Genomic DNA, 23825 nt, shown 5'->3' with positions numbered 1-23825 from the left:
AACCTACAGGAAGCGTTTAGAGGCTGTAATTTCTGCAAAAGGCGGATCTACTAAATATTGATTTCATTTCTTTTTTTGTGGTGCCGAAATTTATGCACCTGCCTGATTTTATTTAAACAATTATTGCACACTTTCTGTAAATCCAATAAACTTCATTTCACTTCTCAAATAACACTGTGTGTCTCTCCTATATGATATTTTTAACTGACATTTTTTATTGTAACAACCAACGATTTATACAGGAAAATAACGGCGATTAACAAGGTTGCCCAAACTTTTGCATCCCACTGTATGTGAAGCCAAAAGAGGAGTGCAGAGGTGTTACATCTGACTTGACTTTCTGTCCCTGTGTCCAGATGTGGTGAGGACTCTCCTCAGGCCCGTCAGCTCCTGTCTCTGTCGCTGGACCGAACAAGCCACACTCTGCTGCTGGCCTTTCCCTCGTGCCTGGTCCGAGTCCCCACATCTCGCTGCCACCTTCACTCACGCTGCATGAAGTGAGTGGCACTTTTGCCTTTCAGAGTATTTTCCTTTTCTTCAATCTTTCTTTGGCCAATAATTAGGTCACTTTAGCAGCTGCCATATGCCAAGGCTTTATTTTCTGGCCAACTTTTATTTCTCCTCTGCTTTCTCACTTCCTGGTACTGCTATCATCCAATTAAAATGTACAGTTCTATTTTCATTTTTTGCATGTTTGTATTTTGGATATGCATGTCACAGCTGGCTACTTTGGTTTAATATTTATTTTGAGAAAATTTGTTTTGCTAGCAAATGATATTTACATTGACACAAGAGGCTGATTGACTGTGAAAACAAAGGAGGCACCTGTATTTTATCTGTCTATATGAGGAAGGTGTTTTGAACACTGTGCCATGGACCTGATTCCCACAGCAGATAAATCACACTTAGATAGTGTGAACAAGCAACCATTTGATAGAATATGTGTGTCTGCGGCGTATAAAAATGAATCCCTCGCAAGGATTTATTATCTCAGTAGTTGTCCGCATATTTCAAAACAGACACGTTTCACATTTGAGGATTTTAATGATGTTTAATGATGTTGTTTTGATTGTTTGCTTGTTGTGTGAGTAGAAGCTGTCTGGCCTCCAGGGATCCATACTGTGGCTGGACCAGAGGCAGCACTTGCTCCTTTCTAAGACCCGGTACACGGTGAGGACAACAAACATGCACACAACACTGAATGTTTACTGCCTCCAAATGAAGATGATGTAATTGCAAAATCAGTATGAGCTGCACAGGCTACTTGACCTAAATGGTCTCTCTCTCTCTCTCTATGTATGTATATGTATGTGTGTATATATATGTTAGCATGAATAAACCACCAGTGGGTCACACAACTGAAACTAGGAGATGCAACCATTAACACAAATGGAAGGGAAAACATGCAAATTCCACAGAAAGAGGCCCACAGCCCAGATTTGAACCCAAAACCTACTTCCTGTGAGGCAGCAGTGCTAACCGCTGTCCCCACCTCCAAGTCTGGGCTGTCACCCCTTAGCAAGTTTGTGCCAATACACATGTTGATAAAGGAAAACCAGTGAACAGTTTGCTTTCCTTTCTAAATGTTTAAGTTAATTTTGTTATTTCTTTGTAATGACCAGTAGACAGTGCTTATTTTTTTATTATTTCTTACTAAAAATACAGGTGTCTGAATCAAATGCAGAACCTGCAGACTGATGAAGTCTTTGAAACCCGTGATCAGAGGGACTCCATTGGCTTTATTACACTATGGGGGTCATTTTGCCAACATAGTTTGGGTCCACTCCTCCCGCTAGAGGGATGGGACCCAGCAAATCAATACGAAGTACGATTACCTTTATTATATGGTGAAACATTTCTATCCTGATGTCAGTGACCACTTCCAGCGTAACAATGTCTCAATCCATAGGGTAACCGGGGTCACCGAACAGTTTGATGATGATGAAGATCGTATGCCTGACCTAAATAAATATCTATAGGAGATACTGTTAGGCAGCAGCCTCCACCGTCATAATCAAAACACTAAGTTAGGGAGCATCTTTTGGGAGAATGATGGTCTTCTCTAGTAGAATCAATACCAAGAGGCATCAAAGCTGTTCTGACAGCATATGGAGGTCCAGCACTGCTATTAGGACACGTTACGACCCCCCTCCCCCTCTCCCCTCTTTTTCCACCAGCTTGTAAATCACAACACACGCTCCCCACCCTTTGATCCTCTTAGGGGTGGAAAAGAAAAAGAAAGAAAATCCATAAAGGGATCAAAAATGTCATAACACCGAATCTTAGATCCATATGTGCAATATCAGTTTTTATTGATCCCCACTAACAAACATCATCATTCACAAACAACTTTCTGCACAAAAGTGAGCATGAAAAGGGTCGGATTTTCATTGATTAGCTGTAAATGATTTATTTGTGAAGTCAGGCATCAAAATTCATTCAATGCGCTCTTCCATGAGTATTCATGTGTCTATATAACAATTAAGGAAACATGTTTCCTGCTGTGTGCTGTCTTTATTAAAAACAAATCTCTGATTATTTTGTCTGTGATCTCTCTGTCTCGTAGACTCCCTTTTCAGCAAGATGTGGAGTATGGAAACACCACCTCCCACCTCGGAGACTGTGATGGTAGGTTGCAGCACTATGACATGGATGCTGCTGGTTGTGTGCAGTCGAGTGAGGGCAGGCTCCACCTAGTGGCTCAATCGCTCATTACACCTGCCTATTTGTCACTGAACATTATGTTCTGATAGTACCAAGTGAGAGAATACAGACAGTCATTTCTGGAATTAAGATAATTTTAATTATCAAGGATGTAACGTGATTTACTCCGCAGCTCAGCAAGATCCATTCAGCATGGAAACTGAATACTTTAGTATTTTTGTGAGAGCTGGAAGAAGAAGAAGTGAGATTCTGGTTTCGGTCTCACTTCCTTCAGGTCAAAACATATCCCAGAGTGACATTTTAATTAGGGAGGTTGTGAAAGTTGTGAAAGTTGTGCAACTGTGTGTAGATAATACTGGAAATGCACTATCATTCAGCATATGAGGTTTTGTTTTGTCATATATCTGATAGCGAGGAATGGGTTCGGCTGGTACGCGAGCAGGAAACGGCTGAGCATAATGTCACTACATCCCGCTTCTGTTGAGAGGCTCAGATGTCACTGCAGCAGTACCACAGAGGCCCTCTTTGAACCGTGCTTTGAAATCCACAGAGTCAGTGGAAAACACCAAAAAAAGGCATTTCCTCTACAGCATTTTCTTTTTTTACGAGGTGTTCCGTTTGCTGTAACCCAGATTCAGCATCATAAAATCCATTTAGCTGGTTCGGAATTTCCAACAAAACAACAGAAAAGGGATACGCAGCACATTCCAAGCCCTCACCACACTCATTTGTCTTGAAATAACATATGACAACAGATAGCACCGGAAGTCAGTGATACCCAGCTGCACATCTGTCAGACTGTAATCCAAGCGGTGAAAACGTCGGAGAGGCTGAGCCAGAGACAGGCATGTGGTGCTGTGTCTGCAGATGGGAGCTATTAGAGCTGGGTGGAAACACTGAGGTAAGGCCTTGCTGCAAAGGGGCAACTCTCTGGCCAGGCAGCAGGATGGAAAGTGTGAGGAGAGGGAGAAAGGGAGCTGCTGTAGTCTTAGCTGTGCTGATGACAAGTGCAGGCCTCTCTGAAACAGAGCTCGTGGAGCCTCAAGGCCAAACTGGAGAGAAGTTACTCTGAAACATAATCATCACAGAAAGAAAATCCTATAATGCTGCAGATGATGATCACCACTTAGGAGTGTATTGTAGTTTTTGATCTATCATGATACGAGACGGGAAAGTGCTAAGTAACAGAATAGGACTATATGTAATAATAATCATTTTAAACTACAGCCTCCGGTCACACATTGAGACAGGACGGTCATTGGAGAGTTCTACTGAATGTCATCTTTGTAACTGTGTCTTTTAATCTTCAGGAATTCTCCAACAGAGTTTGCTCATTGAACCGGAGAGCCTGGTCTCGCTCAACCTGCTCGTGGCATCTGCAGTCTCTGCATTCACCATAGGGGCGGCGCTCTCGGGCCTTGCTGTGTGTTGGATCATGGCCCACAAGCCTGCAAACCGTCGCCATGGCACCACTTCCCAGGCCTCCATCCAGCGGCGTGAAAGAGGCCTGCTGAGTAGCGGCGGAGGGATGGAAGGCTCTGTGTTGAGCGTGACACGGCAGGGAGGAGGGGAGCGCCCCTGCTCTCAGGGCGGGGAGACCTTGTTTGTCATGCCCAACGGCTGGGTGAAGTCGGGAGAGCTAGACCCCGGTTTCCTGCCCACTCCGGAGCACACACCCCAGCAGAAACGCAGAGGCCTGCGGCTGTCCGACTCCAACTCTGGAGGGTGGGACACAAGTCAGACCTACCTCGGGGGAGGTTCTGTAGGTCTGGGTTCACCCTGTCGCATGCCCCCCTCTGTTTACCTGACCACCAGACTCTTCCAGCAAGGCGGAGGTGGAAGACACAGCGGCGACAGCCGAGGGAATGACACGCCACGCCAGCACTATGTCTGTCTGAGCAAGCAAGAAAAAGCGAAGGGGACGCCCAAAGCCCCCCTCAGGAAGTCTGCAGTAGAATATGTTTACCCCATGACCCCCCAGGACTCACCTGAGCGTCGGAGGGTGGTCTCAGCACCCAGCGCACCAATGGAGTACAGCGAGCCACTGCCTTTGCGTTGGCCAGCCCAGGAAGGATACATCCTCAGCAGCCACGGGATGGTTCCTGTCCCCCTGCCTCCCCCATCAATGCCCGCTCCCAGCAGCCAAGCTTATGTGTCCCAGCAACACACCCCCGGGCTGAGCAGGGCTCTCCTGAGAGGGGCCCTGGAGCGAGGGGAGCTGGGTGAGCTGGTGGATCTCAGCCAGCTGATGGGTAAGAAGAACTGCAGTGACAGGACTCAGGCTGGCCAGTGACTGTGGAGGAAACCAATTCTGTTTCCAGGGCTCTTTGTTTTGTTTACATAAATGTCCTTACTCTTTATTCTGCCTGTCACTCTCTCCCTTCTCTTTTCCCCACATCTTTATTTCATTGTCATTTCGGCCCACTACCCCACTCCATAATCTTCTCTGTCAGTCTCTCGGGCAACCCCTCTTTCACCCCGTGATGAGCCTCTCCTTATGACTGGCTGCTGGGTCTGCCGCTCATATCCTGGCTCACATTAATTGGTCAGATGGACTGAGGTTGTTGCTGTGTCTGCATTGCAGAGTTGCCTCCCTCTCCTGATCTTAGTGGCAGCAGGGAGAGAGAGAGAGACTAGAGGGGAGCAAAGAAGATGGAAAGAGAGCAGAAGGGGGGCAGCAGAGAGGACGAGGATGAAAATGGACGTGGCACTTAGATACTGCGTTCACTGTGCAGATTGACTGCAGAGCCAGTCGAATGCTCCTGCAATAGTGGGATGCTTTTCCCTTCATGGATAGCATTAACAAGACTGCTAGCCATCTGTTCCCCACTGCATTACCTGTTGGTGTGATTGCCAACTGGGTACTTGAAGTGAAATTGGAAATTCTGAACATCTTTAAAGTATCTGAAGCTCCAGGTGAAAAAAAAATGGTCATTCTCTCAAGACAGATATTGAACCTATAAGTCCTTCAGTTTTTTCCCCACTCTTTCTCCTTGCTGCACACATACAAGTACATGTATTTGTACAGGTGGGTATTTAGTATTCTGTGTATACGAAGGAGCATGACTTGTGTGCCAGATGCCTCTAACCTGTCTCGTGGGGATATGGGACCATAACTCACGTCTTTGGAGTGCAGGGCGCAGGACTGGAACGTCAGCACTATTCCTGCCAAATGCATGCTCTCTGTAATGACGGCATCTCAGCTGTCCATCACTCAATTCGTTTCTTGCTTCCACTCTATGTACTCTTTAACAACCAATAATTCCACAAGGACATCAGGTGGGATTGTACCACAGCACTGGACTGACAGAAAAATCACAAATGACAGAAAGATAGACAGAAAGGCAGGAGGCGTTATGGAGAATATAATGTACAAGAACTGCAGTGTAAGAACACCTTGTCCTTCACTGTCACCTTATGGTTTTTTCTGCTTACACACACACACACACACACACACATTCATTAGGTCTGCATTATAGAACGCAGTCCAGTTTTACGGGGGAAGATTTCCCCTTAGGCTCACAGTGGGTCAAGGTCCCACAGATGTAATACAGAGCACAGTGGCAGTTACAGTGGGGATGATTGAAACCTCTGGCTCATCTTAGAGCCAACAGGGGTGAGGGGAAATGTTCTCAGCTGGCAAATGGGACTATATATTCAGCCCATCAAAGTGTCCGCGGTGCCACGAAATGGTCGGCCTTTAGATCAACACAACACGGTTTAAACGTGTTGCAGCAGTAAAACAGAGACCAGATAAAGAGGGCAGATGGAAAAAAGGAAATAAAAACACGATCATATGAAGGTGCAAGAACTAAAACTACTGTGGGAAACAATGAGAATCTGTTACAGCTGACTGGGTGACTTGACGGTCAACCCTCCGGTCTACTAGACGACAAATGAACGCTGGTTTGCGCTGAATCCGAAGCGAGCAGCAATATATGGTTTATATGTACATAGTAAACTTTAATTTAGGTGAGACCATAATGTTAGACAAACAGTAACTTAGAAAAAATATAGACAGGCATCAGCTTGGAAACAAAAATATGCATTTTACTGTCTCATTATAAGAGTAACGTGGAAAATTCTCACAGTGACCTGCTCCAAGATGGAAATGTCCAAGACACTACGCATCGCCGGTGTCTTTTTTTTTTCTTTTCTTTACTTCAATGTGCCAAACCCAAATGAAGAATGATTTACTGATGCCTGATTAATGAAGCAAAAAAAAAGAGTGGGAGAAACTTTAAAAGTGCCATGAAAACATAGTTTAGGTCAGCAGTGCACCTTCCTCACGTACTGTGGTGTTGAAGAACTCACTTATTGCAGTATACTTCTTATAATTCTGCCTTTGACGTAACGCGATGAATGTTTCTTCTTTTTTTCATTGAGATGCCGACTTGTACTGCTGTTAAAATACACTTTTTTCAGCTCTCTTCATGTGACGCTCCTGATGCTGAATGTTAAAAACACTATTTGAGGGTCTGTTTGTAAATTACTTTTACTTAAAGGGACGGTTCACCTCTGAAATGAAATGTATGTATTCTTCCTCTGGTCTGCTTTGCTTTATTTTATTTTATCCATAATGTGAGTTGCTCCTTTAGAGACATCAGCTGTAGAAATACTTGTCCGCTCTTGAATATAATGGAAAGAGATGACCATTTCCTTGTGCTTTTCAAAAATAAAAATAAAAACTCAGCAGTTTTGTCCCTTTCCACACATCATGATGCAGTTGCTCAAAAAAACCCGGAAAAACAACAAAGCTTGCTGTAAGCAGCTTGTCATTGGAACTATTTTCTCCGTAACGTTTAATCATTGGTGAGAAGGAGCCTGATGCTTCCTTCTGCATAGTGACATATGTGGCTGATGTAGTTTGGTTCCTCCATGAAACTGCCTACATCAAGGTTTGTGGGCTGTTTTTTTTTTTATCCAAGTAACACTTTTTGTAGAAATATTGCAGCTGAATCTTTCAAATGTAGTGTTTCAGCACTTTGTGCGCCACAAGGCAACTGCAATGTGCTTCCATTATATTCAAGAGAAGGCTGACTTTTCTACAGCTGATGTATCTCCAACACGTTTTAGATAGAAAGCGCAGCAGACCGGGAAAAAAAACCCTGATCTTAGGTTTAATACATCACGCCATATACTGTACATATGTAAGCATACATTACATACTCTGTCATGCCCTTTCAACACTATTAATGTTTTCGCTGGTGCCGTGACATGAACTGAATAGCAGATATCTAACAATAATAATAATGTTTTATAAGTAGTTCATAAGCAAACCCTCAAATGGACTGAAGTGCATTGAGGGAACACTGTGTAGCTCATTTCCTGATTATGGACGTTTCGTTGTGTAGTCTGTAGTCTGGTGATTGTCTGTCTGTCATCGTCAACCAACTGCCATACTGGAGGATCTTGAAAACCGCTCGTCAGCATCCCGAGTGAATGAATGTAATCACTTTTGTTTGGCACCATTACAATGTGCAGAAATAAGGAAAAGCACAAACTGTGTGGGGGTTTCTTTCCTTTTCTTTCTAAAAGGGAGCTGTTCTCTATAACATTTGTGAATAATGTAAATAACCATCCTGAATGTATTGTGTACCTGTGTGGTTTCAGGGATGGGGGTGTGGAAATTGGGAGGGGGGGATCCGTGCTCTTCTAAGGCAGCGCGGTTGCTGAAGTGCGAGGCTATTTTTTCGGTGACGATACTGTGAATAAGACGTATGTACAGTATTTACGTGACTATTGGCTGAACGCAGACTTCAGCAGTTTCCTTCCTGTCGTTAGAGTAGAGTCGCAGGCCTGACCTCAGTCTGAGCTGAGCCGTCTCATTTGACTGATGCCTGCCAAGTTTTGCAGTCGCTAAGCCACTGCTGATATAATAATCATCAATCTTTGGAGTACTGCTATTAAATGGCATTATATAATTGACTGCTAATGTTGTCGCGTGTGGTTTTGAATGCACTCATTAAAATAAATGCATGTCATTATACACGTGCCCACGCACACAGTGCACACACAAATGCACAGTCACTAATGCAGCATGATTGCTTCACTGCCGCCTAGAGTGATGTGTATATCATTATCGCAGTTTATTTTCTTTAAATGAGACATATTTGTCTCGAAACTGGCAGCTTTAGGCTTCAGAGCAGACAGATTCAGAGCAGAGGAAGTGGAAAATCTTTCAAGCATGTGCTTTTCTTGCCACTAGAGGGAGCTGGACACTGGCCTGCATTCATGTGCTCCTGGGTTTCACACAGGAAGGAGTGAAGGACACAAACTCCCATGGGCCCGCTTCTGTTAAGTGCACATTGTCTGTCTGTGCTGCTATACGCCTGAGACAGACTGATGTTTTGATGAGAGGTGTGTAGCAAAGCTGGCAAAGCAAAGCCTTTGTTATCTCCTTTCCTGTTTTGCTATGAACATCACACAGACAGCACAGAAGACATAATGGGTTTTAAAAAAATACAGATATTTATAGCTTAAGACAAATATAAAACATACATAACACACATTAACTAAGACTTAATACAGCAATTTATTGAGTCAGTCCAAGCCAGGTGTTAAAGACAACTGATATATACCAATGAGTCACTGGGAAATAAACACAGATAATAAAAAAAAAGGAAAAAAAGAAATCCATTCTCTTCCACTTATCCAATTCAGGTTTACAGGGGTTGATGCCATTTACCATATGAGCTGCCTGGACAGGCCAACAACCTGTCACAGGCCTAAAAGAGAAACAGACAACCATTCACACTTATGGGCAATTTAAATCACCATGGACTAGAAGGAAGGAAGCCAGAGTACCCACAGACAACATGCAAACTCCACACAGACAGTTGATTCAAACCCAGGACCTTCTTGCTTTGCGTCAACACTACTAATCTTCCTGTGCAACTAATACAAATTTCCATAGCTAACCAGGAATATTTGTGTACTTCATAGACTATAAAATTGCCTCTGCGAAAAAGGAATCATATGTCATAATACATAAAAAAGAACAAATCACAAAAAACAGTCAAATATTTATTTTAATGCAATAAGTCAATCAGCTGCTCCATTGCTAAGTAACTCAAATGGAACCAATGTTTCAAAAGTCAAAAAATGTCTTGAGAGAGCAAGAGACATTTTTAAAATGGTCAAAGAGTAGCAGCGGTATTCCAACTTTTTGTGAAAACCAAATGTATCAAGTGGATTCCTGTGATTCTCACAGTGTACCACAGCTTCTTCACTTTAATTCTCAGAGATTTCAGGTACTTGTCTTCAGCAAATGTCAATCAGAGCAGGTGAAATTTACTAGAAAGCCCCTTCATGCATTGTGCCATCAGTGTGGAGAATGGGACACCCACTCCCAGCATGCCTACATGTGCAGTAAATGTGAGTTTTACGTTAATATTCTTTAAGTCCTTAGATTGGTTTTGTTAAGCATTGGTAGGCATGGTAATCAGCTTTTGCTGTTGCAGACTACAAACAGTTCGTGGCAACCAAGGGAACAGTCAGATATATCTAAGCTGTCAGAAAAAATCATCCATACGAGTCACAGATTATTCACTTAAATTATGCATGAGGGATGGATGTTTTTGACAGATTTCTAAAGTATTTGTCTTTTCTTGTTTTTATGGTCTATTAGATTTTCTTAAAAATGTGTGTGGAGATGACAAAACAGCACCTAAATGAAATACATTTAAGTTAGCATACATCTTGTTGTCTGATATCTGTGACTGAACAAACATTTACCTAAGTTAAACAGCAGCTCTGACTCATTGTGGTCATTTGACCTGTATTTTTGCCCATGTGTTCTACATATTTATCAAAGCCTCAGGCTTTAAGATCTTCTTCTAGTTTAACTTTTGACTTCAAATATAACTGAACTTTACGGTATTTTGCCTCTTTAAATAACACACTCAAATGCTGCCTTAAGAGTTACGTGCTTTTGAATAAAAGCCTTTCAATAAAAAACAATAGCTGATGGAATCGAAACAGCAATTTGTGCCAGCAATCCATTCAGACCAGAGTAAATACTTGTGCACAGTAGTGCTTTTGCATATCCAGTCTTCCTGTGGCTCGTCAAAGAGGCCAGCAACAAAGGCGATATGGATCGGCGTGTAACAGACGATAAACACAATCATATTGGCTGTGACTATGCCAACAATGTTTTTCTTCTCCTCTGACTTGTCGGCCTCCTTTAAAAACATACGGATGATCCGAGTGGAGCAGAAAACGATGATCAGGAGTGGGATGAGAAAACCTATAAATATCACTGACGTCATACTCCATGTACGATGTGGAATATTTTTACATCGTTCAAAACATGTCCAGAGTTTTTCAGGATAGTTGTCCTTGCGGACTATAATGCATGCTGTTATCACAACTACCCAAATGACCAAACACACTGCAAAAGCTATCTGTTTCTTCCATCTCCACGATCTGGCACGCAGTGGGAATCTTATACTCAGGTAGCGTTGGACACTGATGGCTGCTGTTGTGAAGATGCTGGCATACATGTTGATATAATGTACATACATGAGAAAGGTACAAAAGTAAGTTACAGGCAGGCAGGAGTAGGCATCGTAAATCCTGAAGCTCAGGAAAAGGATGAGGGAAAAATCTGCAATGTTCAGGTTCAACATATAGATGTGCGTGTCTGTCCACGAGCGCCGTACGGTAATGAAGGCATACAGAGCAGCAGCATTTATCAGGAAACCCAGAAGAAACAAAGTTGCATAACCCAGACCCTGAAGATAATCCACTGTGCAATTCGTGGCACAGTTGGTGGTAATGTTGCAAACGGTCTCATTTGCAGACATATTGTTCAGTATCTGCGGCCCTGCGTTAGAATCAAACAGAGTAATACGTTAATTACTTGTCTAGATAAGCGAGCAAATCAGTCATAATAATCCACATGTTACTCATTAAAGCGTGTGTACTGTATATATTTTCAACTCTTCAGGGAATATTTTCATGACATATGTACATTAAAGTGTACAATGCTGCCTTGGAGTAACTGTTAACTCTTACTTTTTAGCACAAAAGGTCCTCACGTGTTACTGTATCTACCCTGGAGTTCAGCAAGTGTGGGAAACAGTGAAGTGATTAGAAGAAGTGAAAACGTAGAAGGCACTCGCTTGACTTTGCTTAGAGTTGCTACAGTCATGTCCTCTGCATATGTACTCAGAAATATTAGCGCAGCAGTTAACAAGTTTCATCATTATTTGAAAATAACTGTCTGGTAAGACTAAATATAAATACCTTGCAATATAAATTCCAGTGAAATGGTCGTATATAAATAAAATCAGATGTAACCATTATTCAAAATCTTCCCCTTTTTAAACAGTGAAACAAGTGTATAAACTATCAAGCAGGCAATACATAACAAAGACAACTATTGCACACCAATAACTACAGGACTGCCTCACAATATTGTGTTCAACAGAACAAAAAAATGAAATTAAGTCTGCCTTTTCAGCTAATCATTTCCAAACATGCAACACGAGCTTCTGTCTGTCTTCTTCATCCCCAAGAGGGAAACTCAATTCACAGCCAAGTGACATCAGCCAGTAAAGTATCAGCTAAGAAAAACTGTGAGAAACAGTAACTGTAACAAAGTAACGTGTCTGACTTCCTGATAGCGCTGAAATTTGTCAAAACTAGAAGAAAATCTGATAAACTTTGAGTTCCTGATTAAAGTCAACCATCAGAAACCAAAACTCACCGGCTGAGATGCACTCTTCTTCATAAAGCTCGCTGAAGTGATTTATCGTACTGCTGCACCAGCATGTTTCTGTGTCAGTAACAAACGCCCGGAATTCAAATCTGCTGTTAGGTTGCCTCATTTCCTTCTTTGTTCATTTCGGTTTATAAATTTCACGAGAAACGTCCAGCAGCACGAGCCACGAGCTATATGGTGATACACCACATCATGGCGGTTTCATGGCAGGCTAACAGTATCTATTTTCAGACTACCTGCCACACAGAAAGATGTGTGGTGAGAAAATGAAACTGGTGCAGATTTTTATGACTACACTTTGAATCTGTAGTACTTGCTGTTCGCATGCAATACGAGAAAATGTTTGTAAAGTTCTTACATTTTTTAATCAATACATTGCAATCCAAGAAAGATCTAAAACAGGTTGGAACCAGAGAACCAAGTCAGGGCAGTATAGTAACATTTCAAAGACATTTTTAAAAAGGTGTAGTTTTGTCCTTGTGCAGGAGTTCTAGTTATGTAGAAGTTTTTCCAGTTTGCTGGTGTGTGTTAACACAAAGCAGTGGATAAAAGACATCGGCACTGATCTTACTTAAGCAATTATTGCTGCTGATCAGTCTGGGCAAAGATTATAAGTCCATTATTCCACAGTCTTCTTCTTTCAACTGCTCTCTTTAGGGATCACCGTTGTAGATCATTTGCTTCTGTCTCATCCTATTTCTGCTATAATCCTCTGTCACACCAACCGTCTGCATCTCCTCCCTCATTGTGGTCTTTTGTTCTCCTCCTGCATGGCTCTTTCTGCTATCCTCTCTTCACTCTCTTCTTCAACTTTCTTTTGCGCCATCTTTTACTTTAAATGGTTGACCACAGGAATTCAAAATCATCTACTTTAACTGCCACTACACCTTGCACTTTCACTGCTACACCTGCCTCCCATCCATCCACACACATATTCTGTCTTGTTTCTACAGGTTTCTCTCCAGAGCATACCTCCACCTTTCCAAGCACTTTTCCATTTGCTGCCTATTCTCACTACAGATAGCAATGTCGTCTGCAAACTTCACAGAGACTTGCCAGACCTCATCTATCAACCCATTCATCATGATTGCAAACAAGAAGAGGCTCAGAGCTGATCCCTGATGTAATGCTACCCCCATCCTCAGTCACTCCTACTGCAAACCTCACCACTGTCTTCCTGTCATGCATGTTCTGCATCACCTTCACATACTTCTCTGCCACTCCTGTCGTACAGCACCATAGTTCCACCTTTATATGCTTTCTCTACATCTACAGGTCAACTTCTTCTGACCTTCTCCATCAACACTCTTCACACAGACATTGCATCTGTAGGGCTCCTAGCTTTAACAGCCCTTTTCCATATCTTCATGGTATAGCTGATGAACTTCATCCCTCCGTAGTTCTGTTCTGTAACAACACGCTTCTTAATCATTCCTCAAGCATCCTCTCACTCTACAAGATTGTGTTAAACATCCATCCATCCATCCTCTTCTGCTTATGTGGGGCCAGGTCGCAGGGGTAGCAGCCTAAGGACCAGCATGCTTTCATTCTCTTCTTGGCTGCCCTCACTTCCTCTCCACTTCCTGATTCACTAACTGCCCTCCACCCATCCTCCTCTCTCACTCATTTTCTTTAAGCATGAGCTCCTTAAAGGGCTCCTTTCAACTTCTCAACTCACTCTCTTTACATATTAGCACATTTTCATATCTATCCTTAATCACCCCACACTACTGCACGTCCACTCCACCTCAGTTTGTCTGTTTAACTAGCTAATCAACACAACTCCTGTTCTCCACCTTAGTGTTTAGCCTCACATACAGCTCACTATAAGCCTTTGCATTTGCTTTTGTAACCTCTCTTTCTAGCTGTACACCTAGCCATCAAGTCTCCTTTTTCCTCTGTCTGGAGGATAAACCAAAAACCTTCTTGGCCGTTTTCCTTTCCACTTCAGCTTTCAGAGATTGTCTCAACCCCTCCCTGAACTCTGTGCAACATTCGTCCTACTTCAACTTCCATCATTTTGTCCTAGCGTCTACTTCACTGGCTTTCTCTTCTTGATTTCTAAAATCATACATACTACCATCCAGTGCTACCTAACTACATTCTCCCCTGACATCTCCTTTCTCTTTCCGGTTGCACTTCCTGGATACGATGTAGTCCACCCAATACTATGTCACCTTGTGAAATATATCTTGATGGCTATGGCTACTTCCATCCTTTTTTCCCCCAAATCCACTACCATCTGTCCTTCTGCATTTCCCTTCTTAACACCACATCTACCAACACCTCCTCAAGACCTCTGTTCGCTTCACCAGTGTGTCCACTGAACTCAAAATGTTCCAATCACTGGTCGCTCTCCCCTGAGAACACTCTATTCCAGTTTATTCCAAAATTCCTCTTTGTCTTCTGCCTGACATCCAGGCTGTGGGGTATATGCCCTACAGACATTTAAAATCACCCCTTCAATTTCCAGTTTCAAACTCATGATACGGTATGAGACTTTCTGCACCTCCACAACACTATTTACATGCTTTTCCTTCAAAATTATCTTTACTCCATTTCTCTCCCCATCTACACGATGGTAGAACACACTGAATCCCCCTCTAATGCTGAGCTCTTGCTCCCCTTCCACCTTGTCTCCTGCAAAAATGATAAATCTACCTTCATTTTGTGCATTATTTCAGAAAGCTCGCTCTCTTCGCCAGTTATATTCCCTACTTTAAAGTCCCGACTCAGTATTCCACTCTCTTGACTGCAGCGTGAGAAATTAATCACAACTTGAAAACATTTAAAACAGTGTCCAATCTTCCCAGAAGTGGACGTGTGAACAATTTCACCCCAAGGTCAAACCGCTCATTTCTCAAAGAGAACTGTCCAGGCCTCAGTCAGCATGTTAAAAGTTCATGACAGGAGGGTTGATGATTTGGGCTTGTTTTGCAGTAATTGAACTGGTAGTGAAATCCTCTGTATACTGAAGTATTCTAGAGTCAAATGTGAGACCATCTGTCTGACAGATAAACTGGGTTGTGCAACCCAAAAAATATCCAAAGCACAGCAGCAAATTTAACAAAGAATGCCTGAAAAAGAAAAAACTTGGAGTGTTGCAATTACCTGGTAAAAGTCAAGACTTCAACTCCGCCGAAATGCTGTGTCAAGACCTTGAGAAAGCTCTGCATAAACAAATACCCACAAACCTCAATGAACTGTAGCAACATTTTAGAGAAGAGTGATGAAATCATACAGAAAAAAGTTAATTCCCATTATTGCTGCTAGTAGTGTTTCTACAAGCTATTGAATCACGGGGTGTAAACTTTCCTTTTCACTTGACAGTAGATTGTAAAGATAAAATGCACCAGAGGAGGCAGCAAATTTCACCAAGCGCAAACAGGAAAGCGACGATCCTTGGAAAATATGTGTCAGTGTGTCAGCCCTGATTGTGAAAATGTTTAAGTCATTTTCTGTTGTCAGCAGATGAACCAGAAACCACCTATGATTTCTCCAAATGCTGTCAAAAGTAGACAGTCACAGCACAACAGCCGAAGACTCCAGGATTCAACATCTGTTTATGAGCATGCACAGATCATTGAAACAGACTGAGAGCTCACCAAGACATCTGCGGGACTTTTTCTACCTTTATTCTGCCTGATGAAACAGCTTCAGGCTCATGAGTTATTTTGTTAACACGTCCTCATCAAAGTGTTTCTATGATGAGGACATGTTTCTGAGGGTGACACTCATGTAAGCCAGACTCCGCACAGTCAATGGGAATTTAACTAGACAGGGCCACAGATTGGTCACAGAATATGTGTGCTTGTGTTTGTGTTTTTGTCACCGTAACCATAATAATGCATGTAATAATCATCATTATAATTCTTTATACAGCTGTGGTCCCACAGTGAGTTCAAGTTTTAGTGCACAAGCCCAGACAGCGATGGGCAGTGAAGTGCTAGTTAGCAGCAGGCAACACACGCAAGAGCCAGGATGTTAGTCATTCTGGCTCCTGGCAACATTTTATACAAAACCGTCATGGTGTGAGTGACTGATTCATAATGTGGGTTTTAAGCTTATACTTCCTGTCAATGATTTTTCAGGGACTATGATGACAAAGCACGAAATACTAGAAAACTAGAACTAGAAGAATGTTAGATTTTTTGCGTTAGACTTGGACTTCCACAAAAAAAAGTTGGAGCGGGCTGAAAGTTCATCCAACGTAAGGGAATTACTGACGAAAACTACTGAAAGTGATCAACTGATTTTATATGGAGTGACTGAAAATGTAATCTGGAAAGGGTTTTTTTTGACGGGCTTAATGGAAATAATGAGAAAACAGATGACAGAGCAGAGAGGCTCAAAGTGTGAGCTTGTCCTTTTACTAGTTAAAGCTATTTTAGGCCCTGCAGCTTGGTTTCAGGAAAGTTTTACAGTCGCTTTAAAAAAAAAAAAGAGTAATCGGCTCCATCCGTCTGGGTCCTCTGTGAACTAAACTGTGATCCTAGGGGAAAGCCTGAAGGTCAGAATTAAATGAGCATTGACTGTGGGCCTCTCTTTTAAATAGAGTGGCTTAAGTAAGTAAAATACCTGCAAATCAATGTAGTGCAGCCACACGATTTCCCATTATAACACCCTTTAACATTCATAACAAGATGAGGAACTCTATAAAGCGGAGGAAATGTCGGATTAGATGTAGTTTATCAGTAATTACAGTATGCATTTTGCAGTTATTACATTTTTTGGGGGGAGGGGGCAATCTTGTGATTTTATTAAAAGCTACTTTATGCCTTAAAGATATTATTCTCTAGAACAACGGGAGAAATCTAATATTGCACAGGATATGAAGGGGTTTGATATTTCAGATGCTGTCTGTTGTTCACATTAATTCGTTTGAAATCCCTTTAAGGCCTATCCTGTTTTCACAAAGATATTTCCCAGATCTACTTTGATCTGATATATTTTGTGGATATATTTGCTCCACTAGTCTCATTTTGCCTGTCTGTTGATCCGCTCCTACCTGTCTCTCTCGCTCTGACTCCCTGCATTCGTTTCTGTCTGTCTGGTACTGTTTGAAAGTGCCCTTTACACGTCAGTAGTGAGGCGGGTGGTGCAGGGAGGTGGGGGTTTCCACAGCTCTAACTAGGTCAATGAAGACACACCCCTTTCTACCCTGGCTGTGCCCCTGTTCCTCTCCCCCTCCTACTTGTCTCCTTTCCTTTTTCCTCTGCTCCCTGCTGTGACGCAATGCAGACTTTCTGCAAACCTCCTGAAGCTGAAAAACACAGCACATTAACTGACTGACACATCCAACAAAACAGCCACACAAAAAACAACTTTCATAGATGCCAACCCGGGCAAGATGAATCAGCTGCACCATGTGGACCTTCTAATCGGCCAAAGTTTCAATGATTTCGCCCGGCTTCTTGTTGTGATTACAGATTACATAATGGTCCGGCATTGCATAATGTTTGTGGGGGTTGTCAATCTGTGATCAGCCTTTTGCACATTTGGAGGAACAGTGCGGCTGCCATAAAGGGTTGTTTGCTTTGGGAACAACATCCTCTTATAGAAAGTCAGCTGGTGCACACCAGTGATATAGCAGATAGAAATGAATGCATTTATCTGCAACTTGTGAAACCCATAACATATTCGGCCTGTTACTTGCGATGTGTCTGGCACGTTCTTCGAACAGTTTGGACTGGAAATCACAAAATAAGCACAAGTGCTAACTCCATGTGTTACATAAGTCCAGCCTGTTATGGCACAATCCCGACACTGGATGTCTCCGTTTCTGCTTGCTGTGCTGCGATGAGTCATCTGGGAGGTTATATATGAACTGAATTATCAATGTCACTCATGCCTGATTCCTAAATGTATTTTGGTAAACAACAACCAGGAAATAGATCCTGCTATCTGTAGGTGTAGAGCTGATCTCACAAGCAAGAAAATATCACAAACTCCAGCCAACAACCATAAATGAGCTGCAAAATAAAAAAAAAAGATTAATTCACAGATTTTTTTTTTAGCCATAATATGGAGTGACAAAAGCATCGCTCTCCCCTGATTAGATCATTTGAGGCGCTTAGAGAAGCTGGATTTAAGAGAAAAGGAAGCAAGGACCTGATGGGAGTATGGGATGATGAAAGAAAATGGGAGGACAACACTGAGATAAAGCAGCAGAGTGCGGTTGTCCAGTAGTGCCCTGCCTGTTGGCACACAGCAGATTTAGGTCATCGGTGATTGAGGAAACACATCACTGTGAGGTGGAAAAGAAAACAGAGAAGAGAAAAGAAGTAGCTTCTTTCTATTCTCTGAACTCCCTGGCCTTAATTAGCATGGGTGGAAATATCACACTGTTGTCAGCGTCCATGTGCTATTACATGTGCTAATCCAGGTGCATTTGGTGTGTGTCTCAGTGTGTGCGCAGTCACAATGAGCTGGGTGTAACTGGGTCAAGTTCACATGGCAAAGCACGTTGTTTCATGCTGGAGATAAACACAACCTTGTTGCCATAGTAACATGTCTTCCCTCTTCCCACAACTTTGCATGCTATACATTTGTATTTGCATCAGATCTCAGCTGTATTGTTAACACATACACAAGCTACAGATTCAGGACAGTGTGTGACGTCCCACCAAATCCCACTGTTATCAGTTGTGGCTCTGAACGAATGCAATCAATCACGGCTGTCGACTGTTTGGATGATGTCTTCTCTAAATCAGAGGTTCCATGAGTAGTCCGAGTGCGTCAACACCACAGAGTTCTCGCTCTATTCAAGCATTCGTGGGTGTGGACGTGAACCTGCTTTTGTGAAGAACAAAGAGGAGAGAAACGTGGAAGGGTGGAGGAAAAGGCAGTGAGTGACAGAACGAGAGCTTTGCTGCTGATTGTGTTTGTCAAGACAAGTTCAGACATACTGGAGAAATTTAAACATAGGCTTGTGCGCGCGCGTGTGTGCGTGTGTGGTTAAATCGTTTACAAACTCAAATAACGATAGAGAACCTCTCCATGAAGACATGTCTGAATTTAGCAACACGAAAGAAAGACGCGTCCTGTTTAGCAAACACGCTGGTATGCTGCACATGCCACGTTTGCTGGTGAGTGTTTATGTGGGTCAATAATGAAATTCTGATCCACTGAGAAAATCTCAGGATGTTTTTTTTTAGAAAGATGAAAACTGCTGGGACAATATCTAGAAATCCAGTAACTGAATAGATATGTGGAAAATAAGACAAATGCCTGTGAAAGTACAGTAAACAAGTTTGGATTTGCTTGTTTAGAGTCACCAGGAAATGCAATTTAATATTAGAACATAAGATATTTACAACTAAATAAGCTAGGCTATTATGTTGTTGTTATTTGTTTGTTTTTCGTGAGGAAATATACTCGGCATAACCTCATCTAATCTCTTCTATATTAAGTCTGCTTTTTTTCCCCTCTAGGTGACAGCACGTTTCATTGGAAGTGACCAAATGTTCCAACAAATGAGATCATAATGTATTGCAAATGTCTGTTCATCCATCCATCGATTTTCTTGGAGCCTTTCTTGGATAGGCTGGAGTCTATCACAGCTGTCATCTGGTGAGGGGCTAGGTTCACCCTGTTCAGGTCTCCAGTTTATTACAGGCCTAACACAGATAGACAGATAACCATTTACACAAGCAAATCACCAGTTTACCTAACACGCAGGCCTTTGGACTCTGGCGTAAGCCGGAGTACCTGGAAAGGACCAACATGGATATAGATACAGACTCCATACAGAAAGGCCGCACCCAGCTGCTGCACTCAAACCAGTGCTGCTAACCACTGCACCACTGTGCCCCCTTACTCCACACTTGTTGCATGAATGCTTCAAGTAAAACACTTTGGTTTTTCTTGGTCTTTTCTTTATTTTATGAATAATTATGAAGGCACACAAAAAAAGCATCAACTGATCAAATTACCAGCAAGAAGAAGCTTGAAGCATGAATAACAATTTCCACTTCACTATGTGACACAGTGAAACTCAGTTTGGCAATATTTCGTAAATGATTAAAAAGAAGAATAAACCAGAGATTAACCATGAGCATCCAAAGTAAAAGCTGAATCAAAAGTTACCCCGAGGTGATGGTGGATTTAGCAAAAGGCTCGAGTTTCTATTACGCAAGCGACAAATTTATCGAGGGCATGAACAAAGACTTCTGTGTTTTCATTATTAACGTTTATTAGAGTCTCACACACACAAGATCTTTAACTCTGAAACATCCTGATGCTTACAAGACAGCTTACAAGACATACATAGATAGATAGATAGATAGATAGATAGATAGATAGATAGATAGATAGATAGATAGATAGATAGATAGATAGATAGATAGATAGATAGATAGATAGATAGATAGATAGATAGATAGATAGATAGATATATAACGGAATGTCATCTGCAAATAAGATGGCATGAAATGGCATTAAAAGGGCTCAAAATGTTTTGAAGGGGGGACAGACATAACAGAAACAGTAAACCTTGCAGCACACCACAGGAAAGTGCAGCGAAGAGGGCCTCTACTTAGAACCAGCCACAGACAGATATGAAGAGAAAGCTACGCCAAAGCAGACCACCAGCCTACCCATCCATTATCTTGGTCTATCAAGCGTAACGAAGCAGGTGCACACGTGTAAAGCTGTAACAGGAGCTGAAAGGATGAAAAAAAAGAACTGAGAATGATATGTATGAAACATGGAGAAAAAAGTAGATTGTGACAGGAGAGAACAGCGCTTGCACTCTCTCTGACACATTGACCTAGTGACGCAGCAAAGCTCACAGTCCAGATTACAGAGCCGTGGCTTTTTAGAGCGGAGGGGAGGGGGGATTAACGGAGCCTCGAAACAGAAGAAAACAGGGAGCTTAACTGAATGAGGGAAGTAGGGATTACAGCTCAGAACCTGAAATAATCCCAGCCAACTGACTGGCACAGCCCAGCACACACTGAGTGTGTGCATGTGTGTGTGTTTAAATTTCAACCTTCTTGAGGGTGAAAGCATTTCTGTACAAATTAGGAAATGAAAGGGCATGAAACGGTGAATGTGGTGCATGAAAAATGTTGGTTAAACTGACCCCTGTTTGCATATAAATGTGTATGAGGAGCTAGACGCGAACGATGGGAGGTGATGCCGCTAACACAAGGAGAGAGAAAGAGAGCGAGATCGCCCATGGGGCCCCATTGAAACCATGTGCAGCCAATCAGTTACAGTTGGTCCCTCGTCCCTACAAAGACTCTTTGATGTGAGAGGACTTTAAATTCAACCCTGGGCAGGCACGAGGTTATACCGGCTTTGATGGCAGTCAGGAGAAACCTTATTCCATTCCTCACAACAAGACCTTGTGTATGACAAAAAAGGCTTGCTTGCCTGAGATTCAAAGATTCAGTGGCAAGCGCAGATTCAGTAGGTGGTGGAAAAATGTGAAAAATCAATTACTCTGAACTAAAAGCAGCTACACTGTGCTTTTCCATGTGTTTAGCTACAGTTCCCCATCCTACACGTTCTTATACACATTATTCAAAGGGCTCTTTCACAGCCTGTTTCATCTCAGAGAGCCAATTTTTCTGCATACCTCCTTTCTATACCTCTCTGATATAAATATCCATCCATTTATATATGACTTCTGCCGGCCTCCCCATCTGCTCCCTCATCCTGTTATGCTTCTCCTGGCAACCTTCCAAAGTCTTCTCCAGCTCTAAGCTCTTCTTCTTCCGTGCCTCTTCCCTCTTCACCTCTTACTTTATCAACAAAATGTCTGCCACATAAGAGCCAATGCCGAAGCCCCCCTTCGCCTCCCACTAACTCCCTCTCTCTCCCTCTTTTTGTCTCTCTTTCTGCTTCCTCTGCTGTCTAACTGAGCAGCACAGCCGTTACGTAAGAGCTAAGGTCAAAGTGTTGCTGCGGTTGTCAAGGGAAACACAGAACAGGGGGGCTTCGGAGGAGATGCACGCACGATGAAAAACACGAAAAAAGAAAAACTGTGCCACAAAGAAGAGGATATTTATCGTGAGTGAAGGATTAAAAATACTGAGGAGTTTGAATTTATTTCACGCTGGCTGATACCGATGAGTACAAGGAAGTGTATAAATAAAAAAGATAACATACGAAAAACAAGGAAGGGGAAGAGGAAAAGGATCTCTGGAGGAAAAAATAAATGACTCTGGACATCTGTATGTGTGTGTTTGTGCGTGTGTGTCTGTGTATAGAGGAAAGCAAGGAAACAAAATTAAAAAAATCTGTTGCTGTAGGTGTTCTGTGCTCAGCTGCTCCACTAACCTAGTTTGAGTAATCTCTGCCTTCATGCTGTTTCATAACAGTGATGCCAGCGCATTGCATCATAAGGCCACCCGCTACAGCAAAACACACACACACTCCTCCTGCCCCTCTACCCTCCCAGATCCTCATTAACACCCACAGGCTCATACTTTCCCAAGCACACATATTCATCAGAGTTCAAATCCCTTTTATTGTTATTAATCAGTTAAAGACAGAGATTTGCTATAACAACCACACAAAGAATCCATGAAAACAAACAATTCACAAGAGCAACAGAATAACACATGCATCTGCAACAAAAATTGTTGCGATGTTGAGACATGATAGTGAGATTAAATAAATGAGACGCAAATGCGATAACAGGGTTTCTATTGCATGCCCTTGCATGTGCAGTGCAGAAATATGAACACGAAACAGGAACCAGACTTTTGCAAAGCAAACCTGAGGTTACTGAGTCTAAACTTTGCTCAGTTCCACCGAGAATACACTGAGAGATGGTGAGCAATCACCGGGAAAACAGCCAGGAATATTTTCCCATCTATTCTTCCAAATCCAGATGAACACCACTGAGGAACAAAGCTCATCTGAGTGCACAAGCTGAAATAAATACTTTACAGACCCACAAAGTCTATCAGTCCTTGTCACAATAATCTAAATCCACTTTACCCCTCTGTCCCCCCCCCCCCCCCTCTCCCCCCCTCTCTTTGAGGAGAAAGGTCGCTCATAAATGTTCAGGAATGGGACGAGAACTGCAAAAGGTGACATAAGCACAGAGGCTGAATAGAAGAGGCATTGTACAATTAGGAAAAGTTGAGTCAGTGGAGAAATAGCGCGATTTTATTCATGCTTTAAACCGTGAAACCAATATTTGAGGAGCTGGAGTCACTTACTTTATTCTTCAATGAGCACCCAACTGATTATTAGTTTATCAGCTTGAATGTCAAGCTTGTTTCCAGGAGAAATATTCATTTTGAGCCTTTCATTTTTGCATTTCATTGAGGCCACATTTCCATACACCATTAATGCAAATCTGGAAAATATGCAACAAATGGTGTGTGTGTGTAGGGGGGGAGTACTCTCTGGTAAACAACAGCCTTTTGATAGCATCATGACGCTTGTTTACATCTTCAGCAAGAGCCTGATTAGA

The 23825-nt window shown here is 42.4% G+C and overlaps 2 protein-coding genes across 2 annotated transcripts in view; one reads left to right on the top strand and one right to left on the bottom strand.

The window, feature by feature from the left end:
* Positions 1 to 8298, top strand: part of LOC147308586 (semaphorin-6B-like) — a 35428-nt gene extending 27130 nt beyond the window's left edge. The window contains exons 14-17 of the mRNA XM_086271332.1: positions 357 to 497; positions 1093 to 1170; positions 2567 to 2628; positions 3975 to 8298. Coding sequence (XP_086127458.1) covers positions 357 to 497; positions 1093 to 1170; positions 2567 to 2628; positions 3975 to 4957 — 1264 coding nt within the window. The 3' untranslated portion in view covers positions 4958 to 8298. The remainder of the gene's footprint in view (positions 1 to 356; positions 498 to 1092; positions 1171 to 2566; positions 2629 to 3974) is intronic.
* An 882-nt stretch (positions 8299 to 9180) lies between these two features.
* Positions 9181 to 12525, bottom strand: LOC147308585 (G protein-coupled receptor 35). The gene is made up of 2 exons (XM_086272091.1): positions 12377 to 12525; positions 9181 to 11491 (listed from the first exon to the last, which is right to left on the bottom strand). Exons 1-2 carry the CDS (start codon positions 12495 to 12497, stop codon positions 10581 to 10583), a joined length of 1032 nt encoding a protein of 343 aa, XP_086128217.1. The 5' UTR covers positions 12498 to 12525; the 3' UTR covers positions 9181 to 10580.
* Between the last annotated feature and the right edge of the window lie 11300 nt (positions 12526 to 23825).

Source organism: Aulonocara sp. 'chitande type north' Nkhata Bay, linkage group LG18 (assembly GCF_057382095.1).
Source record: "Aulonocara sp. 'chitande type north' Nkhata Bay isolate Kocher_YH1m ecotype deep benthic linkage group LG18, A_spYH_male_GT1.1, whole genome shotgun sequence".
Lineage (NCBI taxonomy): Eukaryota > Metazoa > Chordata > Actinopteri > Cichliformes > Cichlidae > Aulonocara > Aulonocara sp. 'chitande type north' Nkhata Bay.
Note: the sequence above shows the minus strand (reverse complement) of the source record. Positions and strands in the feature narration are given on the sequence as shown.

Coding starts and splice junctions, on each gene's coding strand:
- LOC147308585 (XM_086272091.1), bottom strand. CDS start 12,497: ATGAGGCAACCTAACAGCAGATTTGAATTCCGGGCGTTTGTTACTGAC. Junction 11,492..12,376: donor AGAAGAGTGCATCTCAGCCG/GTGAGTTTTGGT, acceptor ATTCTAACGCAG/GGCCGCAGATACTGAACAAT.